Source organism: Vicugna pacos, chromosome 7, assembly GCF_048564905.1.
Source record: "Vicugna pacos chromosome 7, VicPac4, whole genome shotgun sequence".
Taxonomy (NCBI): Eukaryota; Metazoa; Chordata; class Mammalia; order Artiodactyla; family Camelidae; genus Vicugna; species Vicugna pacos.
Genome location: NC_132993.1, coordinates 2102730 through 2120221, shown reverse-complemented (window position 1 = coordinate 2120221; position 17492 = coordinate 2102730). Strand labels below are relative to the sequence as shown.

The window sequence follows — 17492 nt, the reverse complement described above, 5'->3', positions numbered from 1 at the left end:
TAACTAATTATATAGAACTTCATTCCGTGTACTTATTTGACTTATATATCTTCTTTGTGTCCTTTTTTGAAAATGTGAATTGTCTTTTAAGCTTCTGTCTATATGTGCTATACACAGTTTATATATTCTGCACAGAGAATATGTATTATCTGTATATACACATATATTGTCTGTATATTCTCTGTGTAGAGTATGTATGTACCTGTGTGTATTCTAGATGGATACATGTCTGTGTATTCTGGATATAAGTCCATGGGCAGATAAATACATACGTATGTATATATGACAAATATTTTCTGTGAGCTTGAGGCTTGTGTTTTTAATTTTCTTAAAGGTATCTTTTCATGACCAGAAAAATTTAATTTTGATGAAGACTAAGTAATTTTGTCTTCTAAGTAATTCCAAGAAACCTTTGACTACCCTAGAGTTCCAGAGATACTATCCTGTGTTCCTTCTGGAAGCTTTATAGTACTAGCTGTGTTTAGTTTACTTAGGCCTGTGATCTGTCTCAGCTAACACGTACATGTGGTATGAGATTCTTTTTTTCGCCTAGTTCTCGTAGAATGCCTTGTTGTAAAGCTCCTTTCCCACTGAACTGCCTTAGTGCTTATATTGAGAATCAATTGACCATTCAGGTTTGGGTCTCTTTGGAATTTCTTTTTTGTTTCATTGCCAACATTACACTGTCTTCATTACTGTGGCATCAGGTACTGTAAATCCATCAGTTTTGTTCTCCTTTTCAAGATTGTTTTGGCCATTCTAAGTCCTTTGAATTTTGCATGAAAGTTCTGTAATTGACTTGTCAATGTCTATTAAAAATCTGGTTAGGATTTTATGAAAATTGCATTGTATTGTTAGATCAAATTGGGGGAAAACTAATATTTTGATAATGTTGCCTGTTAATAGACACAGTTTAATTCTTCATTTCCTACTTTTTCTTTCTTTCTTTTGCCTTATTGACCTGACCTCTAGTACTATGCAGAATAGAAACACTGAGGGCTTTGTTTCTGCCTTGTTCTTGATAGCAGGGGTAAAATATTCAGTACTTCATCAGCTACCTGGAGGTTTTCAGTCAGCTTTAAGAAGTTCTTTTCTATGTCTCGTTGCTGAGATTTTTGTTTTAATCACAAGTAGGTGTTGAATTTTGTCAGTGCTTTTTCTGCATCTGTTGAGATAGTCTTGTGACTTTTATCCCTTGTTTTATTGTGAATTAAATGGACTTTAAAAACTATTAACTGTACTCCAGACTTAATTTCCATTTTGCAAGTATTCCCATTAATGTCCTCTTTCTATTCTGGGATCCAACCCAATTGTTGTCATGTCTCCTGATCTGTGATAGTTTGTTGGTCTTCCCTTGAGTTTCACGACCTCGACAGTCTAAAGAAGCACTGAACATACTGGCCAGGTGTCCTCTGGAATGTCTTCCGCCCTGGGCTGGTCTGCTGTTTTTCTCATGATTAGACCAGGGTTATGCGTTTTTGGAAAGAATACCTCCAAGGTTAGGCGTCTTTCTTACCCCATCATACTACGTACCACTGGGTACAAGGCCTCCCTGACAGTGTCAGCCTTGCTCGTGTGGTGAGGTGGCCTTTGCCAGTTACAGACTAATTCTGTAAAGCCACCATCTTTCACTTCCTTTGCTCTGTTCTTTGGAAGCAAGTGACTAAGTCTGGTCTGCACCCAAGGTAAGAGGGTGAGACTTCACTTCCACCTCTGGAGGAGGGGGCAGTATGTACATATATTTGGAATTCTTCTCCAAGTAAGATTTGTAAAATTGACTGATTGTTGGATGTTAAGTCAACCTTATGTTCCTGGCGGAACCTCACTTGGTCATGATGTATTTTCCTTTTCATGCTTTGCTAGATTCCATATGGTTTTTTTTTTCTTAAGGAATTTTGTGTCTGTATTCATGAAGGATATTGGTCTATAATTTTCTTCTCTTGAAATTTTTGCACAGTTTAATTGCTCAGACTTTCCAACTTATAAATTTTCAGTGTTGGTAGAATTTGTATTTCATGATACAGTAAAGAATTGTTCTCTGTCAAATATTTTATAAGCACTAAAAACTTCTGGGAAGTTTTTTAAAGCAATGTTTTTCTACAGTTTTGTTTTGTTTTCATTTTCTTTTTCAACTTCAGAGAACTACCCCATTTTTTTCCCCCTCAGATTTGGGGTGGAATGTTGAATTTTCTTTCAAAATACTGACATCACAGGCTCATTTCAGAATTAGCTGGAGAATGTAAAACAATATACAAGTCTGGGTCTTGTTCCCCCTTAGAATTTCTAATTATATATGTATGTATGATAAGATTGTGATAGACTTGTCTGTTGTAGTTTTTTGGAGGGGTGGGCAGGTTTATTTATCTATTTTTAGAGGAGGCACCAGGGATTGAACCCAGGACCACGTGCATGCTGAGTTTGCGCTCTACCGCTTGATCTGTACTCTCCCCGGCTTTAGACTTGTCTGTTTTTAAAGAACTTTTGTGATGGTTTTCATATGCACTCTGTTAGGAGTTACAAGTATGTCTTTCAGGTTTTCAGAATAATTAAATAGCTTAAAAAAAATCAGACCTTTGAATATTTTTGGTAGTGTTAGTAATGAAATCAGAGATTTACATACATACTTAAATTCTTAGAAAATATAAACTTAGGGTAATTTAACTTTTATATTGTTATCTAGCACCACTCTTCAGTGGAATTTTACTTGTGAATGGAATACTAGATAATGTTTGTTAAAAATTGCAGAGAAAGTCAACATTTTGGCAGATAGGTTAGTTAATTCTGTAAGCCACATGGCCAAAGGAGATGCTTTTTTTCTTTTTTGGAGTGCAGTGTTTGGAGTGAGAGGTAGTGACCAGTGGATGAAGGAGTGCACGTAGCTTAGTGAATGTTTCCAAGTGGCCTGCACTTGAGGCAGCCGAGACCAGGCAGCATCTCACTTTCAGTTCAGAGCTTATGTAATCCTTGATGTCGTTCAGGGCTGAACTGGACCCCAAGACTTGGACTGTAAGTTTGCATTCTAGGACATCCCACCTCTCAAAAAACCTACCTTGTGCTCTCCTTTTGTAATCAGGCCCTCCCTCCGTTCCTGACCACTGGCGACTGGTGCAGTTTTGTCTCTTGGAGAGTTTCATGTCAGTGGAGTATGTCATCTTTTGCCATATGTCATCTTTTGAGGTTGACTTCTCTCTTCCAGCGTAATAACGCCTTTGTGATTTCACCCCAGCTGTATCAGTGGTTCATTCCTTTTTATTGCTAAAAGAGCATTCCGTGGTTTGGCTGGACCGCAGTTTGTATATCCATTCACTGTTGTTTCCATTTTTGGTGATCCAAAAGAGAGCTGTAAACATTTTCCTACAGATTTTTACATGAACATAAATTTTCATTTCTCTTGGGTGAATATCTAGCAGTGGGATTGCAGGGTCATACATTGGAATTTTTTGTTGGTTTGTTTCTGGTGGCCTGTAGCATTTGTTTCAGAAGAACAGTTTTCAGCTCATCTTTGTTGTCATTAGGTGTCTTAGGTGGAGAGTTGGATGTAAAATGAAACTGTATTAGCTTCAGTACTGTTAAAGGTTAAATTAGAAGTGACTGTTGTAGTAGAATCTTTGCTTTATTGGTATTCATTTCTTTTCTTCTTCTGTGGCCTTGCTACGTAAATGTGGTCTGTGGCTCTCCATGTTGGAGCTTGTTGGAGATGCAGAATATTAGGCCCCATCCTGGACCTGCAGAATCAGAATCTGCGTTTTAGCAGGATTCCCAGTGATCTGTATAAACCTTAAATTTGGGAAGCATTGCTCTGGAGCTTTGGTTGATGTGGAGAAGAGTTTTGTGAGTAAATTTACTTGTACTCAGTTTGAGTGTTGTGCAGCACAGAGAGCTGGGTCCACCTCGCATGTCACTCATTCTGATTTCAGATATTAAGACAAAAGTAATGATATCAAACTAACAAAATGCCAACATTTTGGTACTTTAAAATTCTTTGGGATGCTGAGAGTCAATACTTGAAAGGTGGTTTAGAATCATTAGGCTAAAATTTATTTTATTTTATTTTTATTTTATTTTTATTTATTTTTTTATTTATTATTTATTTATTTTTTATTTAACATTTATTATTTTATTTTTAGGCATTTGACCTCCTGAAAATGTCTCCACTTGTAGGATTTATAGCAGTGGATGTGTGTACTTTTTACACAGAAAATGTTGAGGAAAGAATTCAAAATGATTGTGTCAGTTTATTTTGATTTGTTTCTTGGACTTTTTCTAGCCAAGTGGTTCATTTTTGTTTCTCTTAAAAGTAAAGGACATTTATAGATGATGAATGATGAGAATAAAGAAGGAATTTCTGTTTTTTTTTAAATGTTACAGAAAGCATCTAAATGAACCTAGTCTTTAGTATGTACCTGTCTTATTACCTAACAGTAGGTCACTAAGACCTAATATGAGGTGAAAGTGATTAGTGTCAAAAGAAACATGAGTTGTACGGTAGGAATTGTTGATGAAGGAATTACTTTTAGTTTGGGACTAGATCAGGCACAATTTTTGTGGGAATCCGGATGTAATGAAATAGAAGATAAAAGCTGGTTTTATGTAAAGTGAACGAACTAAGAAAATGATTTTGCTCTGTTAGTAGTCTGAGCTAGTAATGAGAAAACACTAGACAGTGAAGTGAGGAGAAATGATGCGGGAAAGTTCTGGAGGCTGAAAAAAAATCAACCCAACAGCCAATTTGGAGCTGTTGCCTGGAATTGAAAGCCCAAGTAGGTGGGGTCAGGAGTTGCAGGAAGTGTGGAGTCTGTTTAACCGGAAGGAGTATACTGTCATCTAACGTAAGTTACAGGGTGGGCTAGGCGCTAATAATGAGCTCATGGAACTCTAGCGCTGGTTTCATGAACACGCTGAACTCTGCTAGATCTAGACTGGACTGGAGTCCAGCAGGGATTTTTGGAATTCATTGTTTGTTCTCTTAGAAGTGTAAGTAGCAGCAATGTGTAAGATTTTGCATATTAACTACCAGTAGGAATTTGAATTTTTCTAACATTGTTAATTTTTAATATTTGAGATTTTCTCCTGGAATCAATTTAGTGTTTCACATGGCCTTATAAATAAGACATTTTTCAGTATTTTTACATCTTAAATATATAGAACTTTTATGTATGTGTATATGTATGTGTGTAGGTAGGTACCTATCTTATTACCTAACTGCATTACCATTCTTCAATATTTAATTGAAAAGAATATGAACTCACCTTCCCTCCTTTTTTGTTTCTTGTGTGTCTGCAATGTAGGGAGGTATGGAGACTTTGGAGTTGCAGAAGGACATAAAAGAAGAGTCAGATGAAGAGGATGATGACGATGAAGAATCAGGACGATTACGTTTCAAAACTGAAAGGAAAGAAGGAACAATTATTAGGCTCTCAGATGTAACTAGAGAAAGAAGAAACATTCCAGAAACTTTGGGTAACTTTTTTTGCCTGTCTTCCATCCTTCTCCACTCCCATTTCAACTTCCACCATAGTGCTGTTATGATTAATCAAATAGATTTAAAAAGTTGACTTTGTAGAGTATTAATGCATGGCATCCAGAGGGCGATGGTCCGTGTGAGGTCAGAGCTGAGCTGTGGGGCTGTAAAAGTCATTTTATAAAATGACTATCTTCTGGATTAAAAAAAGTTTGAATAAAATACTTGATTGTATTTTAAAAATAGTTCTTTTGGAGTCTGTGGCCTGGACCTACTCTCATGTATCCTGTGCAGTTCCTGGCTGGCTCTGGGAGGGTGGTGTGGGGACGGTACAAGGTCATTTCGCCTTTCCTGAGACTGTTCAAGTTGCCAGGGCTAATTCTGGATCAGACTTTTTACTTTGTACGTTTTAGTGTCATTCTAACCATCTCTTTTGTGTATTTTTTTCTGTATGCCATTCCTCTTGGTATTTAATGAGGCAAGGTGACTTGTTTGTAGACATAATCAGTTTAACATCATTCCTGTTAAAGATTACCACAGGTTATTTCTCATCAAGAGAACCTGTTTCAGTACTGACCCTGTTCCCCACTCCTCTGTGGTTTTTTTTGGTTCTGATTGTAAAGAATAATGCAGTGATTCTTAAATTTAAGCAGCAGAATCACCCAGAAGGCTTGTTAAAATGCACATTTCTGGGTCCACCTGCCAGCTCTCTGATTCAGTAGATTTAGGGTGGGCCCAAGAAAGTTGGATTTTTGATAAGTTTCCGGGCGATGTTATTCCTGCTGCTCTGGAACCCATACTTTGAAAACTACTGATACGTTGTCCCATATTCCAAGGGCGGTGGTGAAAGGATGGAAGGACAGAGGACTGTACCTGTTCTGTGGTCTTGGTCAAAATAATAACCAAGAAACTAACCATTAGTTACTACCTTTATTACTCCTTAAAAACTGTTAATTGTATTGGTTTTCAGTCAGAAACATGAGCATATGTCTTTAAGTGGCTGATGTAATATCTCCGAGGACACTAAGCTCCCAAGATGCCCAGGGTACCAGGTACATCATGTTACTTTACTGAGTGAGGTTTTTGGAGAAATTGTTACAGAGTCTTAGTGGTTTCCACCTCTTCCCCTTCCAGTTTCCTCCTTCTCTACCTTTGGGCCCAAGATTTCAAAATCCTAGACTTTTCTAAAGTTACGGTATAAAGTTACCAGTTAGTCTGAACAAGTACAACATAGGTTTCTAAGAAAATTGATCTGAAAAGTTGGCCTTGGGTGAAAGAAGATGAAGGAGAGAGCTTAAAACAGGGAGACGGGAAAAAAAACAAAAGTATCCTTGGCAGGAGGAATTGGTCATGTTACAGAACAAGCTTACTGAACAGACATTTCAGTCTTGGGCTGTGATGAGATGAACAAAGGACGATGGCCCCCCTGGCTGAACACTGTAGGGCAGTGGGCAGCTTATTAAGGAGGTGGCATAGTGCCTTCCTGAGCCTGGGAGGGTGCCATGGGGAGGTTTGTTACATAAATTGGGGAACCTGGTGTGTCCAGCCTTAATAACTGGGATAGCTACAAGTTCTAAGGCTATGAAGTCACTTCCCAGACACCATTATGAATGGTGGCCGTCCTCTCTGCAGCCAGCTCCTTAGGCCACGTGGATTTCCCAAGTCATCCCCCAACCCTGAATCCTCGGTGCCTCTGTTTCTGCCGCCCCTTCCCTGGTTCTCCGCTCCGTCCATCTCGTGTCTGTTCATTTTACCCTGACTGTTGTGTTCGGAAATGTCCAACTTGCCTGTGTTCACGATGTGTACTTGTTTCATTCCTGCGTCTCTTTCTTTTCAGGATCTTTGCCTCATTTTGTTCCTTTCAGGATCATTTGTACTTCCTTTATTAAAGAATTTTTGTCAAGCCTTTTTTTTTTCTTTTTTTTTTTCTCTTTCTTATTATGGCATTTGTCGGTTTTATAGTCATGTCATTCTGAGACAAGAGGCTGGAAGGGGTTAATGATGGGCAAGTTGGCCCTTTAAATATGGGAAGAGAGGGTCTAGGGTCCTTAGAAGCAGATTGACTATAAACATAAACAGTTTGACCATTTGCCATTCTTTTAAACATTAAGAAAAAAAGACTTTAAATGTATTTGTGCAGAATGTGATTGTTTGGCTAGATAGTAGGGCAAATAAAAATCGTGCTTAAAAGTATCTTTCTCTGCTCCATATCTGTAAGCCCTAACTTAAGAAAACTTAGTGTTTGGAAATATGAGAAGTTAGGATTAGTCTCACTACAAAAAGGATTTTTCTGTCCATTTGAAGATGGGTTTCCTGTAGCAGCGAGCTCCCTTGTTTCCTTAATACCCGCCCCCAACCAAAAAGTTATTTTGATGTAGAAGAAAAATATTCAGTGAGAAAGAGAAGCTACTATAAAATTTGGTACACAAGAAATTTGCATAAATTTCTACTCATCAGTTTATTTGTGTACTCTTGGTGATAGAAATACCAGTTTCAGGTTCTGTACAGAAATGGTTGCGTTTATTTGACTGTGTAAAGCTGTTTACCTGTTGTTGTAATGGGATTAAAATATCTTGCTACCAAAATACAAATGTTGTCTCATATGATATGTATTTCTTGACAAGTGATCTTTTAACATTCTGAGTACCAATAAAAAGTTATGTGATACCATTGATTAATGCTTAGAACACTTTGCTCTTTAAGAAAAGAATGAAATAATGCTCTGGCATCCTCCAATTCTGACCCTTCTGTCTGCATGTGGATAGTGAATTCCCTTCAAAACCTAGAAGGACGTTTGGTCACTAGTCGTTTTCACATTCAAATACATGGTGTCATCCTTAAACAGGAAGAGCACTACCTCGTGTTTGTGACAGTCTTGGCCAGTATGGAGCCTGTTACACAGCTGTCGACTAGTAGTTTAAATTCAGATTGGATTCAGAATAGAAATTTGGGCTTTTGCCTAGGTTATGATCTTAAGTAGTAAGCTTTTTTCCTCAACCAGGATTCTGGGAATTAAACACTTCACAGAAAATGTTTCTCAGTTTTCCCAGGGATGGAACGAAACGATATACTTAAGAGATAAATTCATTCATTACATTCAGAGAATCCCTAGGGTATAAGGGCTTAATTCCTCTCCAGAATGTGGTTGAGAAGGGTTTCTAGAACATACGTGTGTAAGGGAATGATTCGTTTTAATTGGAATATCAAAAGCCATCTCTAAAACGTGGGTGTCGGTGACCACTTAGCCTGAAGTGTTGGCACGGAAGTGTGGAGCTGCTGGTTCTTCTGCCCTGGGAGGTGGACCTGAGATTCTCTTTCAAAGCAGCACAAGCAGTAAATGACTCTATTTTAGTTGGGCTTTTGGAATTTGTTGAGTTTTGCGATGTTCTGAGTTTCACTGGCACATGTAATATGTTAAATTATGTTTTGCTGTGTTAGTCCGAAGAACATTGTTACTATGCCCACAGAATGTTCTCTTGACATAATACCCTTGGTTAATTTTGTTTAAGGCAAAGGATCTTTGGGGAAAATATTTTTATCTAGTAATAAACAGTTCAAGGTCACTAGTGCCAGCAAGAGAATAATGCCGAAAATTTACATAATGGTCCTTGTATTTGCTAAGTTTTTACAAATTTCTTGATTCAGTTATCTTGTTCAAAAACTCAGACTATCATTTGTTGTTTTTATTTTGCACATAAACTTTATTTTATACATATTTATTCACTATATTAGTGCAACTATTATAAAATTATTTGCATGTAAGTATGTTCTTAAGTACATTTTAGAAAGGGACAGTACAGTATAAAACTGCTACACTGAGCTGTGTCTGTACTTTTAGAATATGGACATAGTTCAGAAAACACTTAAAGGGAAATTAACATTTCAGTTGAAGTTACAAATGTAATTTCCATCCTGTCATATTTTGGTGACCTTTTGTGACAGCTTGTCTCAATTGGAGGAAAGCATTTTTACTTGCTGATTAAAGATGTCATTTGAAACCATTTTATTACTGGGGATGGTGAAATTAATCTTGACACTTAGAACCACTAGAAAAATAATTGCTGATTCACCGCATAAAATGTGTATGTGAACCAATCATGTAGTCAAGATTAGAATAAAAGTCTGTGCTTGTTAAGAAAAGATTAAATTTTCGTTTGAATGGAGTCTAGATTCATTTGAAGGGGAGGGCAGTATCATAGAAACAATTTCAAGGAAATGAAATGTGGCTTAGAGATTTTTGGAAGACTTTGGAGATGATTATGGAATTCAAGGTAGGAGATAAACTGGTGATATTTAAAATTTACCCTTCACCGTGGAAGAAGGCATGGGAATTCTTAGTAGAAGGCAATGAAATATTTAGGTTTTCATTTATTAATGGGAAGCATTTATCATCACAGCTTAGATAATATTTAAAAATAAAGGCATCATATTAGAATAAGTTAGCTTTTTCCTTCCAGAAATTCAGAATAATGTGCCAACTGAAGTTTCTTACGGGTTTTTTTGTTTGTTTGTTTTTTGTGTCCTTAAATCATTGGTCAGAGAGGTGAACACCTACCGGGTGTCGCAGAAATGTATGCATTAATGGGTTTTTTCTTTTGTGACTTTGTTCTTACTTGCTGTGAGTCGTAATCTGAAAATCTGGAATGCTAGTAGTATTAAATGAGTTTCCATTCTTTGTGAAATAAATTTTAATTACGTGACTTCAGAGTGGTTTCATCAATAGTTTTGCTTTTAAATGAGAACAACCAGGAATTTGTCATTTTTTATCTCTGTGCCACTGTGTGTTAATAATATTTTTACTGGTTTCACTTAGAAACTGTGCTGGTGTAGGACTGGCGGAGCCAGGTCTTGACCGGTGCCCCCTGCCGTCAGTGAGAGGGACCGCGATTGCCAAACGCCTCGGTTTGCGGGCGGTGCTTCGGCTGGGCTTCAGCTCCTCCTTTTTAGCTTCCCTTGGCACAGCGTAGTGTCTCAGATGAAAATACTTCAGAATTTACAGGGGAGACTTGTGCTTTTTACAAGGGGAAAGCATGTCTTCACGTAACAGGGCTCACTCGTGGGTCCCGAGTGGCTGGCTGGACCCTGCGAGCTGCTGCTAGCTCAGTTACTTGTGGGTGAAGCGCTTGCGGCTCCGGAGGGTCACGGTTACGTGTTTCTTTCCTGCTTTCTCCCTGTAAATCTGGTCCGGGCTGTCTGGAGGCCTCTAACACGTCTGCATCTTTTCAAATAGAGCTTTCAGCAGAAGCCAAAGCTGCGCTGCTGGAGTTTGAAGAAAGAGAGCGTCAACACAAGCAGGGGCGCTACGGCTCGCGGCGGGGAGGACGGCGCGGGGGCGCCTCCGTGTGCCGCGGAGTGGGAGACCAGCGGAGAGAGGGCAGCGACCGCGGGAGAGTGAAGGACCACCGGCCCGCCCTGCTCCCCACGCAGCCCCCGGTCGTGGTAAGTCTTGCCGTTCCCCTGTGGGGCCTGCAGCTCTGGAGCAAATGGAATCACGCTTTTGTGGGCACCAGAGCTTGCATGTATCGTAGTCTGAAACGAAAGTTCAGTGATGGGATAATGGCTAAAGGTTCTTTACAGCCTATGACATGATTCCATACATGGTCTTACGGGTTCAGTCCTCTGGTATTCAAGGAGTGGAAAGTAACTGATGAGGAAAGAAGCGGTGAGACCCGATGTCCTCAAGTGACAGGGGCCACAGAGGAGCCTTGCTTTTATCTCCTGCTTGTAGAAAAGTGCACCATCCTGAGAACTCTGAACCTGTTACAGAGAGAGTCTAGCAGTTACTGTGTGTTTCATAAAATATTTTTTCCTTTGTACTGCCTACCGTGCGTAGGTTTTTCCTTAAATGGAGCAGCGTCTCTTAGAATAACTAACGTATCCTATCCATAGAAATGGGGATTGTCATAGCCATAAAAATTTTTTATAATTTAGGAATAAGTCATATATTTCTAATTTCAGCTTAATTTGAGTTTCCTCTGTATTTCAGAGATGAGGCATCAGAAGCAAGGACAGGCGTTGTGGTGACAGGGTTTTGGTTTGTTCTTTTGGTTAGCTCTAGGGCTTTATAGCTCTTTGCTTTAGAAGTCAACCTTCAGGGACACATTTATGTAATATGAGTATGTGTCCGCGGTGTCTACCACATGTCCCACCTGCGTTATCATCTGAATTTAGGGGAAAACCACACTTTGCCTCAGTGCAGAAATGTTGTATTTTAGGAGTCATTCATTTGTGAAATAAAGTAGAAAAGATGGCTTCCTGTTTTAGCGTGAGAATGCCGCTTTTGATGTAAAGGGAAAAGAGGTAGGCGGGTTGATTATGGCATGAAGAAGTTGATGATGTTAATAACTGCCGTTTGCTTGTACAGCTGTTTTTGTTCTTAAGCTTCTCTGATAGCAAGAAGACTGGCTCTTTAGTTTTTTCGGTTTCTTCCCCATCTTTTATCCTCACCCTGAGCCTCCACTTGCCGTGTGCTGAACAGCCACCTCCGTTATTTCATTTTAGCCTCTTGGGGGGAGTCAGCCACACAGGAGGCCAGTTTTTGCAAAGCTGTGTCTCCATGATCCTGGAAAAGTAACCAAGCTCTCTGTTTTCTTGTCCACAGAGAGGGGAAGTGTGTGCCCAGCCTGCCTCCTTCAGGGGGGCTCAGCTGGAACGATTTGCGAGTGCTTTAAAAATGGTGCCCAAGCGTAAGGCGACCTGAGTCCCTCCCAGGGGTGGTGCTGTGTCCTTGGAATCCTGTGGGCCCTGGAGCTCGCTGTGAACTGGGGCTTTGGGCTGAAGCTCTCGCTCATCTTTGCTGTCAGTGGGGCTTCAAAGTTGCAGTTTACTGAAGCGATCAAGGCTGGCTGAAGTGACCTTACCCTCGCCCTTGTGTCCACCCTAAATCACAGACCCCTTTGATCCTGGTCACCCCCACCCCAGACAGGTAGTCTCTGGGCTCTTCACCCCTAGAGTTCTGGGAAGAAGACTCTTGCTCGTGTCTTTGCTCGTGTCCGTCTTGTCCTCAGTCAGCCCCTTGCTGCCTGGACTTTGCTTCACTGTCCCAAATGTGCTCTCAGAACCGACACCTCACCTTTGCAGTCCATCCTTTTGGACCGCACGCTGGGGCCTCGGGCATCACCATGAGCTCCTTTGTCGGCCTAATTTTGAGTGAGATTTGACACGCGCTGTCTTCTCTTCCAGCAGTGGCCCTTCTCACTCTCCTGTTTCCTTAGCTGCACTGTTCTCAGTCCTCTTTTCAGTCAGGGCTGTCACTCAGCAGTGTTGTCCTTCCTGCCATCTGCCGTCTCCACACGACTCTGGGTCTCCAGCCTGAACCTCTTGCCAGCTCGGTGTCCTCATTTCCTAGCTGCCCCGACCCTTTCCGTGTGGCTGTCGCACAGGCCCTGAATCCCCCTTGCTTAAAACCCGTCTTCTTGCTCTCGCGTGAGCGGCCCTGCGTGTGTGCTTTCTCAGTTCAGCTCGGGCTTGATGCGGCTGACCTCGGTCAGCGTGCTGCCCACATGGACTCAGTGCCGAGAAGGACAGGACCCCTCTGTGTGCGCAGCGCACGTCACGCCTGTCGTGAGCTAGAGGAGGGGACATACTTGCTTCTGGGCATGCATTTCCCGGATTTAAGGTAGTACCAGAACCTTCAGAAAAGTCCTCCCTGAGGAAGGATAGCTAAGACAAGGTCATGTGTACTTCGATTTCAGAATTCTCGTTGTTCCCTTGGAACGTCTCCTTCCTGTTGCTCTTCATCGGGCCCAGGGGAACAGCTCTTGATCCCGGACGGCTCAGTCGGTAGCAGCCTGCTGCCTCTGCTGCTGTGTGTGGCCAGTTTGACGAGTGGGTACAAGCAGGACTTGGGGAGTCAGGCTCTCTGTTCTGCTTACCACCTACTGGGCCTGTGAGAGGAGGGTGGTGACAAGGACCCATGTCACGGGCTTCCAGTAGGTGCTGAGAACAGGGGCGGGCTCCGTCCTCTGCAGCTGCCGGTGCTGGTGCTGGCTTCCTCCACCGTGGTGACTGTTCCACGAAACAAGCCCCTCGGCCGCCTTGAGTGCGTGCTCTCCCACCCTTGCTCGCCTCCGTCTTTGTACAGGGCGGTAGCCACACCCATCTCCCCTGGCGCGTACCCAGCAGGTGTGTCTTTTTTGCCCCTGCCTCTTCGAGTTCTTCCGTTACTCTGGCCCAGCTCTTTCCCTCCTTCCTTCCTGGTTCAGACGCCACCTTCTCATGAGCTTTCTGCCTTGCCCTCAGCGGGGTTAAACTCCTTTTAGCCCTTGGTCCTTCTCCGAGGCTACTGCATGTCCCCATCCTTCTTCCTGGGTTTTCTGGAGGAGGGGCAGGGCTGTCGGGGCAGGTCGGGCTGAGTGCGGGCAGCTTGTGCTCTGTCCCCAGCGCAGTGTTTGGTCGCTGTGGGCAGTTGAATGGTTGAACAGCATTTTTTCCCGTTTGGAGTCCGTGGGTGGTGTTTTGGGGCTGAGAGTGGCGCACGCTGTTAGATGGCAGCCCTCACTGTGACCGGGCTGAGCAGCCTGTTCACCCTGCTGTTCTGTGCAGCTTGTTACTGCAGACTTACTCCCAAATTGTAACTTTCACAGTTTGATCAGTGTAAGTCTGTAAGGCCTCAGCATTTTTTTTTCTTTTCTTCTAAATGTTGATTTCTGTGAATTTATGTTTTTTGGTGGTTTTTAGACGCACTCTCCAAGATTAATTCCTCCTCCACAGCCTCAGCCTGCCCCGCCGCCGCCGCCGCCACCTCCGCCGCAGCAGCCGATCAGAAGTCTGTTCCAGCAGCAGCAGCTGCAGCCTCTGCTTCCCCTGCAGCACCCGCACCACCCCTCCCCTCCTCAGGGGATGCACATGCCGCCCCAGATAGAGACCCCGAGGGTGATGATGACTCCTCCTCCCGCGACCCCCCAGCAGCCCAAGAACATACACATAAACCCCCACTTCAAAGGGGCGGTGGTGACGCCCGTGCAAGGTAGGTGTCTCCTTACTGTCGTGAAGCTCCGGGGACTGTGCCCTGATTGCTGCAGTGTCACTGTCACCAGATTGTTCTCACATTTGAGTCTGTGAGGACGACGGGGATTCCTTGAGTCCCTCCCCGTCCGCTCAGACACCTGCTAGCTTGATGGGCCAGGCCCGTTTGCTTCACATTGTGTGTCTTTTATTCTGTAGTTTGGTGGAGAGCGCTGAGAAAACACACTGAATTTAGAGGGCGCTGTGTCTGACAGCTATTCTTTGTGAGTTCCCCGGTGGGAAGGTTTGCCAAGTGGGTGTTCCCGTCAGGCTCCACTTGGCGTGCTTCCCTTGAGCCCCAGGGACGCAGGTTCGTCTTTTAGTCACGAAATCGGAGTGAGTGGCTGCCTCTGTTGTGACCGCAGACTCCCGTTCCTGAAGCCGGGAAGGCGGCTGGGAGCAGGTGGCATGGAGTGCGTCTCCGTGCACCTGTTGGCACACGTTGGCAGAGGTGCTGCCCTCTCTGGCATTTGAGATGCGCTGGCGAGTAGAGCAGGTAAAGCGCTCTGCAGTGGTCCAGCCTTCCAGCAGACACAGTGAGCAACAAACATAGTGAGTAAGGATGTCACGGGGCGCGGTAGAGGGTGAAAATGCAGTGGCAGAGACGGAGCGAGGTAACGGGGCGTGAGGTGGGCCGCAGCCCTCAGTGGGGCGGGGAGGACTGGCTTCGCCCGCAGGGAAGAGCTGAAGGCCCGGCAGCCAGGGGCATGACTGCTCTCGCGGGGCGTATTCCGGGCCGAGGCGCTTACTTCAGGTGAGGCTATGCTTGTGTGTCAAGTAGCCAAAAAGAGACCACGTGGCACTAGCAGAGTGACAGAGGCAGAAAGAAAGACGGGACCTGGGTCACGTAAGACCTGTGAGCTGTTCTAAGAGCTTTGGCTTTTGTTCTGACCGAAATGGGTTGTGACTAGAGGGACGTGAGCAGAGGAATAACATGATGTGGTTTCTGCTTTCTAAGGGTTATTCTTGCTGCTGGCTTGGGAGTGGGCTTGCTGGGGTAGCAGGGATGGAGACCAGGCATTCACAGCTAGGAGCTGACGACGATAATCCAGGTGACAGGTGACAGTGGCTCAAGTCAGGTGGTGGCAGTGATGAGTGGTCAGGTGCTGGACGTAGTTCAAGACGGAGCCAGTGGATCTAGTGACGGATCGGATGAGTGTGAGAGAGAGAAGAGGCAAAATGATGCCACTGGGGCCCGAGCATTTGAGGGATGGAGTTGCCATCACCCGAGAGCACGTGCGGGTAGGAGATTTTTGAGGGGGAAGACCACAAGGTCTGTTCTGGATGTGCTGAATTTGAGATACCAACTAGACATGCAGGTGGAAGGGTCAGCTGTGAAGTTAGAGTTCAGACAAGGGGTCTGGGCTCAGAGCACAAGATGGGGGCTTGTTGGAACGTCCATGGAGCTAGAGCCTGCACCCAGTGAGAGACCCCGGTGGGGATTTTGTGTGTCTGGGGAGACCATGACCTGGAGCCTGTGGCGCTCGGCATGAGAGGTGGGGGCCTGCAGGGAGGCAGAGCCAAGGGGGTGGTTGTAGGAGGGACTGCAGGAGAGCGCTGTACTTGGCGGGGGGGGGGGGTGTCTTGGGGACTGTGACAAAGTGGTTTTGTTGAGGTGGTGGAGGCACTCACCTGACTGAGGTGGGTGTGGGGAATGGGAGATGGTTGTATTGACAGGGTTTGAAGGTGTCTCCCCAGACAGAAGTTGGGAGTTGAGTAGATGGCAGGTGACACTGGGTGTGCTGGGCAGCGTGGAAGCCCACCTGAGCTCTGGGGTCATGATCTTAGAGTCGGACCAGTCGGTGTGTTGGTCCGTTTCTCGCCAGCCACGTTCGCCTTCCTGTGTCACGTGTGGCCTGGACAGAGCTGGAGTTGCTGGAGTTGAGGGGTGGACAGAGCAGTAGAGAAGCTGCCTGCTCACGGTGAAGGCCACAGAGTACCCGGCGATGAGGGCCGGAGGTCTTCGCAGGGTCAGACATTTGGTGTGATGGTGGTCCTGGAGGGAGTGAGGTGCAAAGGTAGAAGGTGGTGGTAAGAAGGAGGTTGCTTAGAGGTCGTGTAAGGTTGTGGATAATGATCACGTCTTGGATGTGGTCTTTGGAGGAGCTGGGGCAGAGGATGGCAGTCGGTACCCGCGAGGCTGGGCCCTGGGAGCATCATTGGCTCTGCCAGGACTGGAGAGGGGCTGGTGTTGAAGACAGTGGTGGTGAGCTCGGGACTGAGCTCTGAGATGCAGGAGTAGTGGTGTGAGCAGTCTGTGGACATGTTGCCTGATGACGTGAGACCCGGATCTGAGGTCTGCGCCAGCACTGAGGAGCAAGAAAGATCCCACCCCATCTCCAGAGCTGGTGAAAAGGCTGAGGGAGGAAAGCAGCCTCTGCTTTGTTTCCCTGGGAGAGCTCAGGTTTCCATTAGAGCAAGAAGGGGAAGGGCTGAGGACTTCTTGGGTTCTGCTAATGGTGAACTTGGAATTCCAAAGGGTATGGTCCAGAAGTTCCAGAACTTGAGATAGGACTAGGAGCATGGGAGAAGGTCAGGGGCCAAGAGTCACCATGAAATGCTGTGACCCTGGAGCAGAGCGCTGTGAGGGCGGCCATCTGGTGTCTGTGTTGCTGCAGGAGATCACTCTTGTTTTACACACCCAGGAGGGTCAGTGTGGGGTTGGTGCCTGTGGGTTCCTGACCCCCCTTGACTGGCCCCTTCGCTTGTCCGCTTGTCCCCACTCTGTATTAGAACCACTCAGTGGCCTCACCCTCTCCCAGGGCTCGGAGCTCCCAAGGGCAGGCAGTATGGCTGCTACACATATCTTTGTAATCCCTGCAGCGAGCACACTGGTGACCTGTGTCTCTTTCAGCAGCTGTGGGATGAACAAACCAGCGCACGCTGTGTGAAGGGGAAGGATGACTCATTCAAGTAGTCCCTTCCACCGTGGCTTCCCAAGATATGCAACTGCAGTAAATCTAATTTGCCGAAATAGTTTAACTGATGTCAGCATCCGTTATTGTGTATTTCCTTCTGAAATTGA

The 17492-nt window shown here is 44.4% G+C and overlaps 1 protein-coding gene across 8 annotated transcripts in view; it reads left to right on the top strand.

Annotated features, from left to right (window-relative positions):
• The window catches only part of RBM33 (RNA binding motif protein 33), a 104294-nt gene that overhangs the window by 29738 nt on the left and 57064 nt on the right, over positions 1-17492 (top strand). For 6 of the 8 annotated variants that reach the window (XM_072964090.1, XM_072964093.1, XM_072964089.1 and 3 more), the window contains 3 exons: positions 5289-5460; positions 10692-10900; positions 14141-14429. In XM_072964090.1, coding sequence (XP_072820191.1) covers positions 5289-5460; positions 10692-10900; positions 14141-14429 — 670 coding nt within the window. The remainder of the gene's footprint in view (positions 1-5288; positions 5461-10691; positions 10901-14140; positions 14430-17492) is intronic. The other 2 variants (XM_072964092.1, XM_072964091.1) reach the window with 1 other exon arrangement.